Raw genomic sequence first — 19,491 nt, forward strand, 5'->3', positions numbered from 1 at the left:
GACTCAGTGATACGCTTCTTCGTTGTACAAATATCTTCATAAGTAATCGGAGACATATTTGATTCAGTTGTTTGAATCCGTGTCTTCTAGAAAAGGTCACACAGTACTGGTACGACTCCATAATCTTAAACTAAGTAACAAAATTCCAACACGTTTAACAAATAATTGAACTGCCAAAACTTTAAGTCAACTTGCATAAATAAACTACAGAATTGTGAATTAAATAACATATAGCTCTAAAGGATCAATCACAGCTACAAACATATAGAATATTCAAAATGAGTTCCAGTGGTGATCCGAATGATTTCAAAACATATTGCTCTGATGTACCAAAAGTCTTGAATAATGTTGATATGCTATCAACTAATGTATCACAATGATATGATCCTAAATGCCTTTAAATGAATTCACAGTAATTACAAAATAGTTAATTAGTCCTACAGGTTAAGATCACCTTGTAATTCCAATGAATAATTGAAATAAATAAATCCTCTTTAAAGGACAACAACAAAATACTGAGCTAAATTAAATGATTTTCTCCATTACAGCTATTTAATTTACGAAAATACTTAAGCTGTTCACTACCTTTATATGAAAGACTAATACTAAGCCACAATTTCAGAGTAAAGATGAGGGACAACTACTAATTTCCAGAACATTCAAAATGTCATCAAGGTTATGTTTGTTAACAGCCAACTAATCAAAAATCAGTCGAGTCAAACGTTCTAGGGGGAAACGCATGATCTCAACACGAATTCATTAAAATTAGTAAAAAATAATAAATTTTATATCTTGAAAGGTCTAAAGACCACAATAACATGTTTACCCAAATTAAATCACCTCATCCCAAAGTTAAAAAAAACGAGTAGTCAAAATTAGCTATTTAATATGTTATCCAATCAATGTCCCCATCAATCTGTAATCACAAAAATAAATGCTTACATAATAATACTTGGAGCTGCCTATCTTAACATCAACTGTAAATAATAGTATTTCAAGTTGTCATGGAACTCTCAGTGTTCATATCAAGATAAAAACCATATGCAATTTGAATCCCTTATTGATGTTTATTTTATAGTGGAATCCGGTGACATAACATCAATAAACTTTAAGTGGATATATCCATTATTCTTTTTATTTATATTATTTACATTTTAGGAATATCATATTACATTGAAATAATGTTTCACGATTTTCCACGTTATAATCCTCCATCAGGCTGTCCTTGTTGTATAATAATCAAATATAATACATTCGAAAGCAATTTCGCCGATGGACAACATTTACAAACATCTACTCCTGCCATTGTAAGTTTGGGCTTTCGATGTCTCAGTGGACTGAAATACTCGTTTTTTTTCTTCTCAGAACACATGCCACACTCCATTATCATCGAGTTGGGTTTGCGCCTTTGCTCCTTGGATATGTGAAAAAACTACACAGTAGCTTCTCGTGTGTTGTCGCTTATTTCCATGTTATTACGGAACATATATACGGGGTGCATTGCTATCGTGTGCTGAACAAATCTTGTTAATCTCACAATCAGCAAAACCTTGCAAAGTATGACACCTTAAAATACCTCAAACTCCCCTTTCTATACAGCCGGTTACAGTCTAAATGGTCATGATATATCCGAGTTAGTCTGCGAACATTCATACTGATTTCCTTTCTTAATAATGAATTTGAACCATCTTCTTCGGTGTTTCTCTTCATGTGAAAACGGAAGACCCATATGGGTCTGTCTGAGGGTTAGGAAGCAATTTACAGTATCCAGTGACGTCTAATAGCTTATATGCCATGAATATTATCAAATGGGTAGTCTTAGCATATTTATCCATATTTTCATTGCTTTAGAAGAAGCGATCCCCCCATCTTAATTTAGGAAGCAAAACAAAGATCAACTTGGTGACGAGATAGTGAACTTTGCAGTCCCATGCTTCCACAATCATACTATACTCAGCGTGATGGAATATGGTTTGAGACTTGGTGAATTGTGGTAACCATGACTATAAAAAAACGCAACACAAAGACGATGATAATGATATTTTCTGAAAATATGTTCCAATTGAAATTCATGCACCATTATGTAGTTTTTTATTTTTATTTAACAGATTGTAATCATTTCTAGTGTTTTAAAAGGTATGTTCATCTGTCTTGTGCAAACGTGAATTGTATGGCTATTGGGAATTGTATGTATATTGAAAATTGGATATAATTAATTGTTTACAAGAAAAATCGACTCTAACTAATGTGCTATATCAATCCAAGATAAATGGTCCCTGCGATGTCAATGTTTGCTATGACAAGAAATTTCCAAAATCAATTTATTCTGATCCACCCAAATGTTATAAACTGATTGCAAACGATTGATGCTACTTTGATCAAATTAAGTCAGTGGATTTAGTGAGAATTATTAATAGCTAAACCTCAAATATGTCATAAGACAGCAACATAGGGGATTTAATGAATCTGACTCACAGTGTGCTTATGCTGGCGTTCAGTCGAAAACGTCTTCCCTTCTTGAACACAAAAACTGAATGCATCAGAATGAGGTGATACAAGTCCAATAAAGAAACCTATTATCCTCAAGTTTCGTGCAAGAAGAAACATATATCATGTATTCCCGTGAATGCTAATGTATATTGATGTTGACTTATGTGATACCTTTTACAAGGTAGTTGCGAGCGTGCGTGGTCGGTGTGACGTAGACACATGATCTAGGAGCCCTGCTATGTAGCCAGCAGTCACTCAAGGCACACCACGTCTGTCCATAGATCGAGTATGATGGATAGACAATGACAGAGACGGGCAGTAAAACTAGGATAGTATATGTTCATACTATCGTTGTTTCAACTCATGTGAATGTATACTTCACTCGCAAAATATCAAATTTATAGTACATACAACAATTTTTAATGAAGCGTTTCCCTACGAAACAACAATTATAAAGAAATGAAGTACTGATAACGACGTTATATGCTACTCCACCGCTTGACATGGCTAAGCGTTAATAAGAATTACAACATCATCCCAAAAACCAACGGTTGCATTGATCGAGGAATTGTTTAATCAAACGCGTGTTGTGACAATATAAATCAATGTAAACTCTCTGTTACATTTCCACTGTCTTTTTAAGAACCTTTCTTGTCATCCTATGTCTTCAACACTAAATTAGAACTTTTAGTGAGCCAATTCGTACAGCAAGCCTACTCTCATTTTTTCCTTGCTTAGGACTGCTGTATTGTCAACAGTAAATTGTGGAACGTTGTTAACAATGATTTACAAATTTTGATTATATTACTTTATCCTGAAGACTCATATATTTTTTCTGATACTGTTTACAATTACAAAGAAAGGTATACACTTTTGTGTTCTTTTGTACAAAACAAGAACTTACCCTTGTAACGGAACCATCATTCATTTTAGAAACGGTGGTAGGGATAAGAAGTATGAAATTAGACTTATCCTAATGACAATATGAACCTTTTAAAGCGTTAGAATCTTATAATGTTTTCTAGACGACTGAACCGGTAAACAATCTATAAAACACATGTTATTCAAATTTAAGTAGGTGTATCCGCAGCAACAGAAAAAAGATGTAAAACGAAACCTCTTATCTCAATCACCAAGCACTAATCCTTTTATGTTTCAATCGTATGAAATTCATTTTCTCTTCATCAGAAATATTGACATAGAGCAGTTTACAACTTTATTACGTATATTGGACAGACAGTCGACATGCCTGAAATTCAAGCTGATTGTGGACGGTACAATACGTATACTGACTACGTTATTAGCTGGATAAGAAACATTGTATAAAGTGATGTATATGCATTGGTAAAGCTATCTCAGAAAATGCTGCCTAATATTAAAGACATTATATTATTTTTGGGTATTGAGATAATAATTTAGGCAACATGTTGTTAAAAGCTCCCTGTAAGTATGAAATAGCTTGTGTGTGTAGATATCACATGATATTTGCATATCTGAGTTGCTTACCTTTGATCTTACACAACGGTTCATCGAGTATAAATCGCAGGAATGACAAAAAGAAGTGAATAGTTCAACCCCTTTACAGAATTATATGTATTATAACAGTATTATATGATATTCAAGATACGTTGTTGAAAATATAGAACTAAGATGGTTGTTTTCCTTCTTTAGATTAAGATAACCTCTTAATAAAATATAGAGTCAAACAAAACAATGCAAATAGGGCAATTATATTATGTTTCCTTTGGAAAGCTTTTAATGAGGGAGAACCTAATTACGGACCTTTTTGTACGCCATAGCACCCTTGATTATGAAAATGGTTACGACTCTATGGTTTTAAACTGAGTTATGAAAAAGCGTGAAAAGCAAAAGGTTTTGTAAAATTCAACAAAGAATTTATTTTCCTGGAATACGAAATTAAAATTTGAAAAGAAATTACAGTATTTGAATTGAATTCAAAAAAGGTCCTGAAAGTCCTAACACGAGTCCAAAGGCATAGAGTTCCAAATAAATTCCAGTGGTGATTTAAAAGAATTCAGATTTTCAAAGTGCCAATGTATCAATATCCTCGAATATGCTACTATGGTAACGGTCTTGACGCATCACATGATATGATCATAACTGTCCTTGAATTTATAACAATGTCCCAAAAAGTGATATAATCCAAGATGCAATAATCAGCACTTTCTAGTTCAAGTGAATACATTTAATGAGAAATCTATTCAGATAAAACTAAACACAAGAATAATGTTGATTCGATCTCAGATGGTAAGTTAGGAATAATTAATTTGAATAAAAATGACCTTTAATACAATGTGGGTCAAACGTTCATTTTAAGAATATTCTAAGCTACAAATATTCTGTCATCTTAATGGACTTTTCAAATTTGCTGAGAAACGTCTAAAATCAGAACCAAGTATGTATGATGAACTCAAATTAAATAAAAGTGTTTATCTTACATGACACGAAGGCCGTATACCTAACATCGATTTGTTAAAGAAGGCAGTCACATAATACAATTTTAATTTAAATATCAAATAATCACGAACAAACACCAAAACACAATGCAAATTAAAAATCCCTAACACAATCTTAATGCAGTAAAAGCTTACGAAAATATTTTGATATTTGTATACAGTTAGGATAATGCATGCACAAGGCGAATATTAAATATACACAACAATAACATAATACAACTATGGTTATTCACAATCCGACGATGTATTTGGTGACTTCCAGTATATTGATAAGCCTGGGTCTCAGGCTGAAAATAACAACGAACCTAAATAAAAATGAGAAAAATTACATTGATATTCAATAAGTTACATATTCCATTGCTTCTTACAAGGAACTTCTGTCATCTCCATTTATAGAATACTAACGAATAATTCTAGAATCATAAACAGTGGAAGCTAGAATGCCACAAAACAAGATTAAATTATTTCCTAAAGTCATATAAAGTTTCGTGCATAAAAGGACTTCCTGAATCTTTTGGACCATTAAACTAGTGCATGTCAAGTGAGAATCCAGTTGTTCTGACACGTCATAATTATGTCAAAAAAAGTCACGGTGTTAATTTGTCTAATGACACTGAATTGTGAAAGTTTACTGGATCTAAAATTTTCTGGCTCAGATAATATAATTTTCTTTTTTCTAAACCATGATTTTACCTTTGCGAAGTGGATGTTACGCATTTCTGAATTTATGGTAAACACTTCTATGGACTACTTGCATGCCCATGATCCTAAGATAGGTAAGGACAGTTCAAGTGGCTACGTAGTACTGAAGACGCCCAACGTACACCCGTATAGACACGAGGTGCAGATTACAATGCATAACTACAGTTGCCCCTCAGAGCTATAAACAATTATCTAGCAATAATCAGCGAGCTGTTTCGGTACACCAGGCTTCAAATGCTTTATTTATATTGGATAAGAGCATTCCGCTTTTTATATCAGTGTTTCTGTAGAAATTACATTTTATTCTGCATGTGTGTCCGATCCAAAACGACCAATTCTAAGGCAATTACGTCTGGATAGGATATGGCACATCGGCATATCTGATTTTCAGCTTAGGATTCACTATTCAGTACAATGAGTATAATGATTTATGTTCTCAGTAAGTGTTTGTGCATTTGTGCGTTTTTCTTACTCAATGTTTGTCCTCTATAGTTTCAGCATTTAGATTGCATCCATTCTTTATATACTGGCTTTACAGTCTGATATTGGAATATTTTATTTCATTCTTATCTGCATGGAGATAGTCCTTCTATTCAAGTCGTTCCCGTCGCAGAACGCGGCTCTCTTGGGGTAAACTGTCATTAATCAATTCAATCTGAAGATTCATTTCTATTACATTTCCAAGAAGCACTTTATGGCCACCCCGTTTCAAGCATGGGCAACTATAACATCTAGATACAATGCTGAATCTACCTCATAGTTATGGATGCGAAACCGCCGAACACGTTATGCCATTCTATCAGTCTTACACTTTCATTATAGCATGCTATGGTGACTCCGCCACATATGTAAGCAATATTGATGTGCTAATTATATAACAAAGTCATGCCGGTGACCCTATCTCCTACTTTATTATTTCCAGTAGTTTCTAACACTTTGTCAGTTTTCGCAACAGCAACTGAATGCTTCTTTACAACTTTACCATAATTAGTCTCATGCAGCGAAGGTTGGGAATTCAAGGACTTAAAACATTCCACAATTGGAGAAGGAATGCAGAGTCACTATAAAATATTTTAGTAGATGTCCTCTTTTTCATGTCTCAATGCCTTAGTTTCTCTCATGTGTCTGTCGGTTTCTCTAGCAGTACGTGGATAAGTTGTTAATTGGTAGTTTCTGCTCATAATCTGTCAATCCATCATTTCATATATTTTATACAGTTATTGCATAACTGTGGTTGCTGCAACGAAGACTGGATTTCAGAGAATTGGAATGCATGTGGCAAATATATTATACGTATGTATTAATCACAACACGTTCCTCCAAAAACAGTACTTTTTTTTCAGAATGACTTTACGTCAAACTGCTTTTATTCGTCAGAACACATAAGGTCTCAGAAATGATCCGACAAAGTCTTGAAATTATCACGTGAACAAAAAAGATAACTTTGGAATTGATTATGTGATAACGATATGGAGTACCTGATGTATGTACCATTAGCTGGAATCACTTACATATTCTGTAGTGGAAGGAATACGCAATTTATAATTTCAAAATACGTTAAAGCTGCCGCAACAGTTATAATGAGTTATTTCTCTTCGTATGAGTTAATAATATCATGTTTTTTTGTCTTTATCAATATAGCCAATATAACCATTATTGGTCGTGGGAATCTGGATGAATCGCCATCTATTTTATTGATTGCCGTTGCCGTTGGAAGTGGATGCGTCATCATTGCAGCGATTATAATCATTGTCATTGCATGGTACAGGTAAGTTTAAGCATATTGCCATAAATAAATATGCATTCATGGCAAGGAATTACAAAAGTTAGCAGTACATTTATTTCACAAAGTTATAAATATAACAGCCTAGGTAAAAACATGTATATCAGTGAGAAAAGAAATTGGACCAGAAAGTTATCGATGTACATTTTAATGCGAAAGAGATCGGAGCAGGTAATGACAGGTACATATGTTAATGAGAAAATGAGAAAACACGGGTTGTACTAGATGTTGTTGTATATAAAGACACTTTAATGAAAATAGTTTGGATAATTGATGTATTTCTTAGCCGTAGGTTGATCGAAAACAAACATGAAGTTATATGTGAAACTGAAAACTATACTGAACACGTGAATGAATGAACAAAACTTTTTGTTTTTTTGGTCATCGAAAGCTACGTCGTAGTTATAGACTGAGACAAATATATGAAGGACAAATATAAACATATTAAACGTTGGCTCAGTCGGCTAGTTACAACTAATTTATTATTATTATTATTATTATTATTATTATTATTATTATTATTATTATTATTATTATTATTATCATTATTATAGAAAACGTAAAGACAGAGTGTACGTGAGACCGGTGAGAAATGGTGAAGGATCTGCGTACACTGAACTTAACGCGTCTCTGCCTGGAAATTACTGTACTATAGATGACGTACCTAGAGAGGAAGTTTGTCCCCGTTCATCTGATTCAAACATGTAGGAATGTTTAAGTTTTCGCAAGGGGTTGGTGGGGTTGTAGATGCGTTAAAGACGAATGCAGTAGGACATCTAAAACCGGTCTATTATATATTCCCAAAATGTTGATTATATGTTGATCACTTGTCTGATGATGGAATACATAGTTATGGATACAATACTTGTTAAATGATAGAAACCATATCATGAATAGTTTTGTTTAAACCAATCACGAAAATGGAGGTTATATATATATATATATATATAGAGAGAGAGAGAGAGAGAGAGAGAGAGAGAGAGATATTGTTGTACCTTAATAATGTCCGATGTGTATATTTCCTTCATTATCCTCATAAGTATGACGATGTTTATTACTTTAATTTTATCACCTTCTCAAATAACAATATTACATTTAGTTTATAACAATGTATTGCATTTTATAACACGAACTGAGATATCTGCTCTTCAATATTGACGTATCACACAATTTGAAACTTTCGCTTGGGAAAGTGAAAACGTGAGAACTCGGATACTTTGAAACTCTGGTAAGACACGTTGGTGCTGTTCGTGTTGGTTCCCTAATTTGAGGATGACACTTATGTTAGGAATAATAAAATTGTATCATAGAGTATTCACAGTATTTACAGCTGATTTCGACTTTAATGACAGCTCAAACGAAACCACGAGCTTTCCAAACTGATTGTAATTTTGCTATTCTGCAAAGAAACTTCGAACACAGAAATACCGTTCCGGTGGCCTACTGGTTAGAACGTCCGCCTTGGATGCGGGAGGTCGTGGGTTCGATCCCCGGCCGAGTCATACCAGAGACTTAAAAAATGTTACTAACAGCTGCCTCGCTTGGCGTTCAGCATTAAGATGTTAGTGTTAGGTCTGGTCGGCCCGGTGTCAGGATAATGTGACTGGGTGGGACATCATGTTACATGTCTGCGGCATGATGCCCCAGTGCTAGACATCACTATAAACTGGCAACTGCCACATTGCAGACATCGTAGCGATATGACTAAAAATTGTTAAAGCTACATTAAAAATCAAAACCACATCAAACCACATCACATGGAACACAGAAGCATCATGATACACGTACCGGACAAAATATATATCTGTATTCCTCTTCAGTATAGTGCAAGGGGAGTCTTTATCTTTTGTACAAAACAAAATAAATGTAAGGAATGATATGGTGTTAAATGTATTTAATATGTGGAATGATTTGAAATTTCATGCTCGCTCATAGATTACACCAACCGTTCGATGTTCGATTATAGCTGTCGCATGACTCAAGTGATCCAAGTAGTGCATCGATTTTAGTTAGGGTATATAATTAAATGTTTGTAATATGAATTATTTTTGTAAGAATGTTGTTTGCAATATTTCTTGAAATAAAAAGAGTTTATCAAAAGTATGCTCGTTTGTTTATAAATAAAAATCTTAAGAACCGGTCAACAGTTACACTCATTGGTCATGTAAATGATTTAAGAACAAAACAGTATATACGTGGCCAGATTATAATCATTATATACATGGCTAAATTATAATCAGATGTTGAGTCTGATGTTGATTAAGATTAACAGTGGTCAATTATAACTAGAAAGACTACAATGTTCTACTTTAAAATAAAGAGTAGTCCACATGGTGACTAAGATAATACGTGTAGTCAAAACGGAATCATTCAATCAAGATTCAGAGTAACACTGTAATAATTCATATTCGTTAAGGTCACCGCCAATACTCTACCATTTGTCTTTTTCATCAGATTTGTACTACATGATCAATTTTTTATCAAGTGTAAAGAAGAAATAATAATTTAAGTATTCGAAACAGAAGTATTCAAATATGTTACTTCACCTTAGCTACTATTTCCCACCTACAGAGGACGCCAACGAAAGGATGTACATTTACCACCACAAGACGAATTACATGCTTATTGTTGTCAAATAATACAACACTATAAACTGTGGACAGTAAACCTAATTCACTGTTTAGCCTTATATCGATATGCGGGCAGTATATTATGTCTCTTTCAAGCCTGTACCATAGTTTAATTTCGTTTTCAAAAATTCAATTTAATGAAGGTAATTCAGCTGAAATGGCGTCTTGAAGGAAGGAATGTTGGTATTCCTACGTCCGACGACTTTCTAAAAGCAAACATGAATTGGCACGGTTAAAAGAATCGAAAGGGATCATAGTGCACGTTATTATGTAGGCCGACTTGATACAAAAAACGGCACACTTAAAACAATACAAAGTCAGTTTCCGGGGATGGCGTGCTTTGTAATAAATAAACTCTTGTATTTGGTATTATGTCGGTAAGTTTAAGCAATGAGTTTATTCCTTGCTCCCGGTTGTGTTTATTCATCAGGCTGGCTTCTATTTGTTTGCCATCTGTAATCATAATTGATAAAAACATTCACTGATTGTCGTACATACATAACTTGCTTTAATGATACTTTTGTAATCCATGCTAGCAAAAAGATAATCATTTGCACTAACAGTGAATGTATTTTCAAATAATACTTTTTATTTCTGAGAAACTGTCGTATAGTTAACCTTGATACAATACAATCTTGGTCATTTTGCACTTTATAAGGACGCATACGTGAATGGCAGGTACCTTCAAGCACTCAAGTGATATTTCCGTCTCATTCGCGATTTTGTTATCTGACATACGCGATACTCACTACAGTAAGGATGCATGCGCCAGCCGGCGTCTGTTACATATACTGAGTTCGCGGGTAAATTTGTCTCTTTAATGAAGTTCGAATGATGAAAAAAGAGGGGATAACTGATAACAACGCAAGGATAGTCTGTTTTATTTTAATTTCAAATAAGCGAGTTGTTTATCTATTCTATGTACCTTGCGGGGGGGGGGGTACAAATTCAACACAAAATTATTTCGTTTACGTATCAGAACAGGTACCTTGATGACAAAAAAAGTTTTGACGTAGGTGATGGGACAGGAAAAGATATTATTTTATCATGTCCATATATATATATATATATATATATATATATATATATATATATTTAACTGATTCTACAGACTTGAACACCTATAAATTATAAACGTTCCAGAGTAATACCTCATATATCTTTTAGTAAAGTCATTTTGTGTTCATATTGGTTATAATCATGCCATATGATCAACGACTACACTCTGCATGTTTTAAACGTAGTATGATTGCCTTAAAGATTAATATTTTACATCTGCAAGAACATTACTGAACTGTAATATTTTATTTGATGCATTTTATCTACGATCTTTCTATCTCCATCTTTTTGTCCGTATTATCATATATACCATAATGCTTTCTACGGGATTTAGGAGGATGTATGACTTTCCCCACCCCTCACCCTATTCGATCCAGCAGCTTGAATCCACTTGTTTGTGGTAAACAGGGTCTTTAGGAAAAAGAAAGAACTATTTTTATCCCATCATCACTATTTTGGTTACATCTATATGAAACAGAGTGCAACATATTTGCTTTACACAGTCACGATCGTACGATATATCAATTAGATATTTATTTACGTGGGGAAATTAAACACTTGCATGGCTAGGTTGAATAGAAGAGATAAATGTACGTGATATCTGTTATTGGCACGTGGAAACTACATATTCTTTACGGAGATTGCCGAGTAAGGTTTTCATTTAAAAAAAATGGATTTGTAAGTCAAATTAAAATTGTTTATGGTTTGCATGCATTTCTTATGGATTTTTTTATGACCATAATAATATCACACGTTTGTACATTATAGGTTTCCAGTGACTTTCGTTATCATGGTTTGAGATGAGACATCATTTATTTATAATATTTGATTTCAAGATGTAAATGCTCTCAGGAGAAACACTAGTTGCATGCACATCGATGAAGTTATGTAATTTATTTGACTCCCAACTGAAACCACAAATGAATAAAAAACATGTCAAGACCTCCACTTTACACTAACTTTTTGTTTTGATTGGACATTATTACATAACGTAGTTTTAAATGTGAATACAATACTGTATCATTTACCGTTTATAACAATATAATACAATATTTATCCATCTATATGTTGTTGCTGTTCTATAAATAATTTGACTAGACCCGCCAAGAAACAATTGTAGTGTCAAAACACAAACGCATTCACTAGACATCTTCTGCACATGCCTTTCATTAACCAGTGAACAACTTTCAAATCATTTTTGTCACGTTTAAATTGTCTTTATTTTCTGGACAATCTCTCTTTTTCTGAGACCCAAATTAGGCCCACACTTTCGATAGTTTCTTCCAGGGAAATCTAAAAGTTCACACACTTTCGCTGGCCATTATTAAAGGCATTCGTTTATGTCACGACTAAATTATGTTTCGAAAAATATGAAAGTATGAATCAAACAAAATATTCTCCGTATCGACATTAATTACGCATAGTCTATACTATCATTTCAATAACTGTATTAATATATTTATATATTATATGGTTGCTCCAACTCTGTTAAGAATAATTTAATATACTCATAGGTAACTATAGGTAACTCGATCATTAAATATCGCACTCGATTAATCAATGAAATGGCTGAACGTGTGATGTTCAAGTAACTCGATCATCGGAACAGCATTATGTATATATATATATATATATATATATATATATATATATATATATATATATATATATATATATGTATATACCCTTTTACATCTATTAATGATTATGTGCATGCATATTTTACATTTTCTTGTCACAAGAGGGAAATACGAAATGCTTCCACCTCTGTTGCTGCAATATTGTTGTTGGTATTGTAGTAGCAGCATTTGATGTTGTGGTTGACAACAATGTAGTCATCCTCAACAATGTCATATTTTTCCAAAGAAACGATGCTTATGCTAACAAGCATTCAGACGAAATTGAGGTACTAGGATTTGTAGCACTTGTTTGAGGTCCACAAAATATTTTAATTGTGATAGATTATTGTAATATTACATATAAAAGTACATTTGCAAATACAAGAAAATGAATTGGATGTTTGTCTTGTTTCATTTTTTTATTCTCGTGACAAATAATTTAGTTGTATTTATCTATTTTCTCTTCATCTTTCACTTGTTTCACCAGTATAATTGTAAAGCATTTGATATTAACCCAGTATTCTCGTACATCATCATTAGATGGTGTGTTGTGTACATTTTGGGAATCTTGTGTTCAAGGATGCAGTGACGGCTCAGTATAATTTTTTCCAGTTCACTCATAATTATAGTTGTATTAACTAAAGATATAAATAGTATGACAGATCTTTTAAGTAAAAGTATTAAGGTTGAAATTTTCTCTAAATTGTATTAAAAAATTAATTTCATCAACTTATATTCAAAGTAATTTTTCACTAAATTATATTGAGATAAATTGTATATATTTGTGTAACATAACTGTATGCTATTTTATAAAGATCGCGCATTACGAACAGGTGCAGAAATCCATGAAATTAATTTCGCTTGTATCTAAATGTCAGCAATTGTCAGCATAAAATACATTTCGCTCGTATCTAAATGTCAGCAATTTACATTAGTGGGGAAGCTGCTGAACAGGCAAATTAATAAATCAATATGGATGAGTTATGCAAATGGTTCACGCGATGGCCCTGGGAAAGGTCAAGAGTCTTGTTCTGACTGGTCTGAGCGAAAGGCAAAAACTGTATAAATAGAGAAGCCGGCTTATGAAGAGTTAGTTCTTTCCTCGAGTCAGAACAGCTCTGTCTTTTCCTTACAGGTAAGTATCGTCGGTGTTCTCAACTCCTTTAAAGAATGGACACTTTAATATTTGAGATTTTCACATTATGAGTCTATTTTCTCCAACATTTTTGAGAGTCTGTATATTTTATATTATAATATAATGGAATGTCTAATTTTATTAGTGGTATGTGCTATTGTAAAAGATAAATTCGCTACCAACTTCATGTTTAGATTTAATTTGGAAATGAAAGATTATTTCAGTAATAATGAGTAATGTTTAGTAACCTATTCCAAATTAAAATTCTATTTTAAATGTGGCGAAATACATTTCTTCAAAGTGACTGTTGCATTAATCGCAACTATTGAATTTTATACTCACTGTATATCATGAAGTTAAAAGAGATTTAACTATCTGAATTTTATTCTAAAAGGCAGAAATTATACAAATGCAGTTGGTAAGTTCGATGGGAAAGTGCAATTTTATATTTATTTCGTGTATATGAAATATAAAAGCTTAATAGATGTATCGATAGAATGTAGCAATATATATATATATATCAATAAAAAGTTCGTTCCTCGAGTCAGGATAGCTCTGTCGTTTCCTTACCTCGATTCCGTACCTCATTCCCAAAGATGTAGCTGTATCAATACGGTTAATGGTGACACCCTTGTTAGAGAGCTTGAACTCCTTCTTTTCTCTCAATCTCTAACCATGGCTGAAGACATTTCTTACCATATGAGTAATCCTTTACGAGCAGTTGCCGAAATCCATGAAATACATTTCACTCGTAATACATATGATGTGAATGACATGAAATGCCGAGTGGTCTAAAACACCCTGCGTTACGGATCACTGCCATCTCACCTCTGTCTGGGTGGGTTCGAGCCTTGGATTCGGCCAATGTTGGTATGTGAGAAAGCTTGCATGTAGCTTCTCGAGGATAGGTGGTTCTTTCCGGGGTTTTACCGGGTTCTTTCTCCACCATTAATACTGGCCGCCATGTATAGCCTATCGTGTGCTGAAAAATTGCGTTAAACCCCAAAACAAAAACTTTGTTTAATTCGTACCACCGAAACGATCGAACAAATTCCCAATGGCTTACAAGTGATCTCTCCAGGTGCCGTTGCAGAAGATGGTGTCATCGCGGTGAGCGTCACGCGTGTCTAAAAAAGATGCTGTAGTGTTCATTAAAAGCTGGAAAGTTGAACGACAGCTCATCATACAATAAGTCATCACTTTATATTGATAGGGTCCATCTGGAGTTACAAAGAGAGTAATTTCCATTCTAGCTTCCGTAAGTGTAATCTGCAAGAATCCTTCAAAAGGATAAACATAACGACATATTTTGCATTTCCAATTTTGTCAAAATAGTCAGCGATTCTTTACATTATATATAAACCTATTTTGGCAACATCTATATAGTCATCACAGATACAGAAGGTATTATCTGGTTTCGGTACAAGTATACATGCGAACTCCAGATAGGTTTCTTTGGTTATAGCTTTCTTGAGAAAATACTGAGTACTTTTTTTTAAACATCCCTTCATGAGTGGATTCCTCCTGTACAGTTGTTGTTTCGCAGGTGTAAGATCTACAATTTCAACATCTTGGTTGATTTTATTTGTTCGTGTTGGAACATCTTGAGACAAGTGCTTATATTCATATTTACCATGTACCTAATGAACCTTGACCTGATTCCGTAACATCTAACAATATTAAAGGAACACGCTCGTCCCAATATGTCCTGCATCAAAGCAAAACTATCATATTCTTCAAATAAAGACTTTAAAGTCGCATGCCTTACAGGCTGATAACCAGAAAACTAAAATAGTTGGACGACCAATTCATGCATCATCTGCTTGAAAATTCCAGACGTACAATTATATTCCTATAACAAACTGCCTCTGGAAATCTTGTGGACACAAATGGTAGTCTACAAGTAGGTTTTGGTCACATATAAAGGGCAGCAGAATCGTCCATTATTTTACTAAATGATTCCTCAGATACGGGAAAAATATTTTCATATATGGTTTATCGTCTTGTTCTTTTCCTACCGTTTGATCAGGATGACAAAATTTACAGATACGGAAACATCAAGTTAAAGTTTTCAGCCAATAAACACGACTCACGATCTTGTAATAACAACTATTGCCTTATAAACGCCCAGCCCATGGGAGCATCATGCAAGGAGACGAAAGCGAAAAAAAGAGAGTCGTATTTTATGAAGGATTTCAGTGTTGAGTATTTAGTAACGGAAAACAAATTCCATAGCAGGTATCATTTCATGATAGAAAATGTGTCTTCTTATGCATTAGCATATATTTTTCAGGATATATTAAAAAGTATTTCTAAACCTGCCATAGCATACATTTTCATGATTGCTTAGAACCTATTCCTACTTCTGCCATATTATATATTCTTTGGAATAGATTAAAAACCTGAACCTACTTCTGTCACAATATGTCTTTCAGTGTAGTGTTGTTTTTTTTTGTTTGTTAAAGTGTTACTGCCTTATGCATAACACAATGTTCAGGACAGATTAAAATGCTGGTTTCGCTTCTACCATAACCTATCTAATTTAGGATAGATTAAATAAACCTAGACAGAAAGAACGCAGTCAGAGCAAACAAATATTTTCCAACAAAGATTAATATCAGAAATTAAGGAATATATTATCGAATACAATTACAAAACACATGAGTATGATAATCACTACTGTTAGATATGAGGTTGGGATGTATTGTGCTTATACCGCCCTAATCAAAGTGCTTGTTCCAGGCGTGAGGGCTATGGTTGGATTATTATATTAAAATCAGAGTTTTAATTCTTTGCAAACAAGGGACGTTCCTCGGGGGTGGGGCGAAAATTGCGCCCCTGCTATAGTAAAATGAGTTCGAATAGACTGACCAGGATAATCGTAACACGTTCACTGATGTGCATTTTAAACCCATTATCGACTTGAAAAGGTGGAGGATATAAATGGAGCATTTTGAATTATCTATCATATAAAACTAATTCTGAGCCAAACACCTCTCTTCTGACGGATTTAGTAATTTATCATTTCAAATAATAACAACAATTATTGCACTATTTGACATGAAAACCATATATTGTACCTAACTATCAGACCCATTATCTCCCTTTTCGTATGAAATATAAAGCCCCAGAATGTAAATGTGGCAGTCATATAATAACATCCTAAAACAAGCAATCGGATATTACTGCGTATAAGTTTCTAATATTAGACACATTAAAAAAAATCGATCAAACTATCCTGCATTTGTTAAATTGAGAATATTTTAATAACAATAATAATAATAATAATAATAATAATAATAATAATAATAATAATGAAGACTTTGTATTGTGTATAATCTTTAGAAGCTGTAAGCACTTTACAACATTAAACAACATCTATATACAGACAAAAACTTATATAATGATATGATTACAAAAAAGAAACACCGTGAAATTATAAAACATAAAAAACATGCTGAAAATATTTAAGGTAGAAAACATTATTTTATCTTTAAGTTTGTTCTTGCAGTCGCAATAAGTGAGTTTTAATAAGCACTCTTGAATGGGATCACTGCGTCATTGTGTCTACGTTCAGTGGGCAATCATTCCACGTGGCTGGGCCCCGACGTACAAAATAACGCTGTCCATATGACTTTGTTTTCATAGTGGGAATAATTAGTAAACGATTGTCAGAAGAGGAGCGTAAGCATCTTGGTGGTGTGTGCACATGGGTGAGGTCGGATAGGTATGTTGGACTGGAGTCCGTCAGTGAAACGTAGCAAAGACAACACAATTTTGTGTTTCATTCTGGATAGAATGGATAGCCAGTGTAGAATGCAGAGCAGCGGGAAGGTGGACTCTGATCGTGGTACTCCGAATATCATCCAAGCAGCTGTGTTTTGAACTTTTTGAATTTTTTTGGAGTAGATATTGAGATGAACCAGACAGAACTGAGTTAAAACAGTCCAGTCTTGAAAGTACTAATGAACACACAAGTGTTTTACTGGTATCAACTGAAAGATATTTGCGAATGGCGCTTTTGCGTCTCAGCTCAGGATATGCAGCCTCGCATATGTTAAAAATCAAGTCATATATTTCTAGTTTCATCTATGTAATTACATTGATGCGAGGAACAACCAACAACAAAATCTCCTGTTCGACCCTTACACTTTTAAAACTATTTGTTTAAAAGCTGTTCTTATTCATGTTCGTTTGTTTCCTTTCGAGTTTGCTTCTAGCCAAACTGATTTCTCTCCCTTTCTGCAGAGGGAAGGCTGTGACAAATGTTTGCCTTGGTTTTTTTGTGATTTACGCCATTTTTTAGCACATACACGATAGTTTGTATTTTGCGGTGAAGGAAAAATCTGAGAAGAGCCACAGACCGTGGAAGATACTGGCACACACACCTACAACAGGCGATCAGAGGTAAGATGCGAGCTATCAGTAAAGGCTTAACGATGGGTATGTTTTCTTAAATTCGAGCCCGAAATTCGAGTCACACGAAGCGAGCGAGATTCGAATATTTTGTGATTTTAAAGGCGAGCATCTTATACCACTCCGGTACCTGAGCTCATGATTTTCTTTGTTCTATTTGTTAAATTGTTATTCAGAATGTTTCTTTCCTCCTAGTCCTGGCGGGGAAGCGGTGCAGTTCCTATCTCCTCTCTTCTACTGCAAGAGGTATGTCTGACTGCCCTTCTGGAAATGCAAGAACCCCTAACATCATCCCGCCCGCTTCTGTGTTTCCGCGAACAGGATCAGTCGGTTTTAATTTACTAGGTCAATTGCCCGTCCTTGGACAGGAATAAACAAAAGTAAAATATTTTGGTATCAATGACTTTAAATGAAATTTTAAGCATACAAAAATAAATAAACTTTTAAAAGAATTGTGAAGCCGCTGCTCGTTTAGAACTCGCGACCTCTTGTTTGGCAGTCTGGATTTTACAGAAAGACAAATGTGGGTGTTTGTACATGACTAGTTTGATTGCCCGTCCTAGGACGGGAATTAAAAAATAAAATAAATAAATAAATAAACTGGAGAGAGTTTAAAAGAAGTTTGAAGATAAATATAAAAAAATAATTAAAAAATATATTGCGAATGCCGCTAAGTGTTCCAAACTCGTGACCTCATGTTTGGCAGCTGGAACATATAGAGAGATAAATATGCTTTTTTATGTATAAGATATACCAGGGTTTCTACAATGTCGTGGGTTTTTTTCTTCTTCTTTCAAGTCGGAAAATATATTCTACCACATCTGATCAAGATATCTGTAATGCAATTTATTATTTCTTCGTGTAGCTATTTGTTATTTTTATCTTTTGTGTATAGTAGGCTTTCTATCTGAAAGGTACAATGCTGAGTCTTTTTATTTTGTTGCAGTCAATGTCTTTCTTTCTTTGTTTTTCAATTTAATACCGAATGGCTTTATTGCGTATACACTTTGTTTTGCAAAAAGCTATATACTGGTAATTTTGTTAAAATATCTTCTAAATTCTACTTCTCCAGTTAGTCAAATAAATATTTTTCCTAAGTCCATATTTTCTTGATCTGACTATATATTTAAGAACTATACTTTTGGGATATCTCATTTTTATTGGTGGTTCTATTAATTTG

General features: G+C 33.8%; 1 protein-coding gene across 1 annotated transcript in view; it reads left to right on the forward strand.

Annotated features, from left to right (window-relative positions):
* The window catches only part of LOC149788784 (uncharacterized), a 56,806-nt gene extending 47,254 nt beyond the window's left edge, over positions 1 to 9,552 (forward strand). Inside the window, exons 16-17 of the mRNA XM_089974905.1 lie at positions 7,311 to 7,437; positions 8,007 to 9,552. Of these exons, the coding sequence (XP_089831031.1) occupies positions 7,311 to 7,437; positions 8,007 to 8,160 (281 nt within the window). The 3' untranslated portion in view covers positions 8,161 to 9,552. The remainder of the gene's footprint in view (positions 1 to 7,310; positions 7,438 to 8,006) is intronic.
* Positions 9,553 to 19,491: the final 9,939 nt, after the last annotated feature.

This window comes from Sinohyriopsis cumingii, chromosome 11, assembly GCF_028554795.1.
Source record: "Sinohyriopsis cumingii isolate HCF-2022 chromosome 11, ASM2855479v2, whole genome shotgun sequence".
Lineage (NCBI taxonomy): Eukaryota > Metazoa > Mollusca > Bivalvia > Unionida > Unionidae > Sinohyriopsis > Sinohyriopsis cumingii.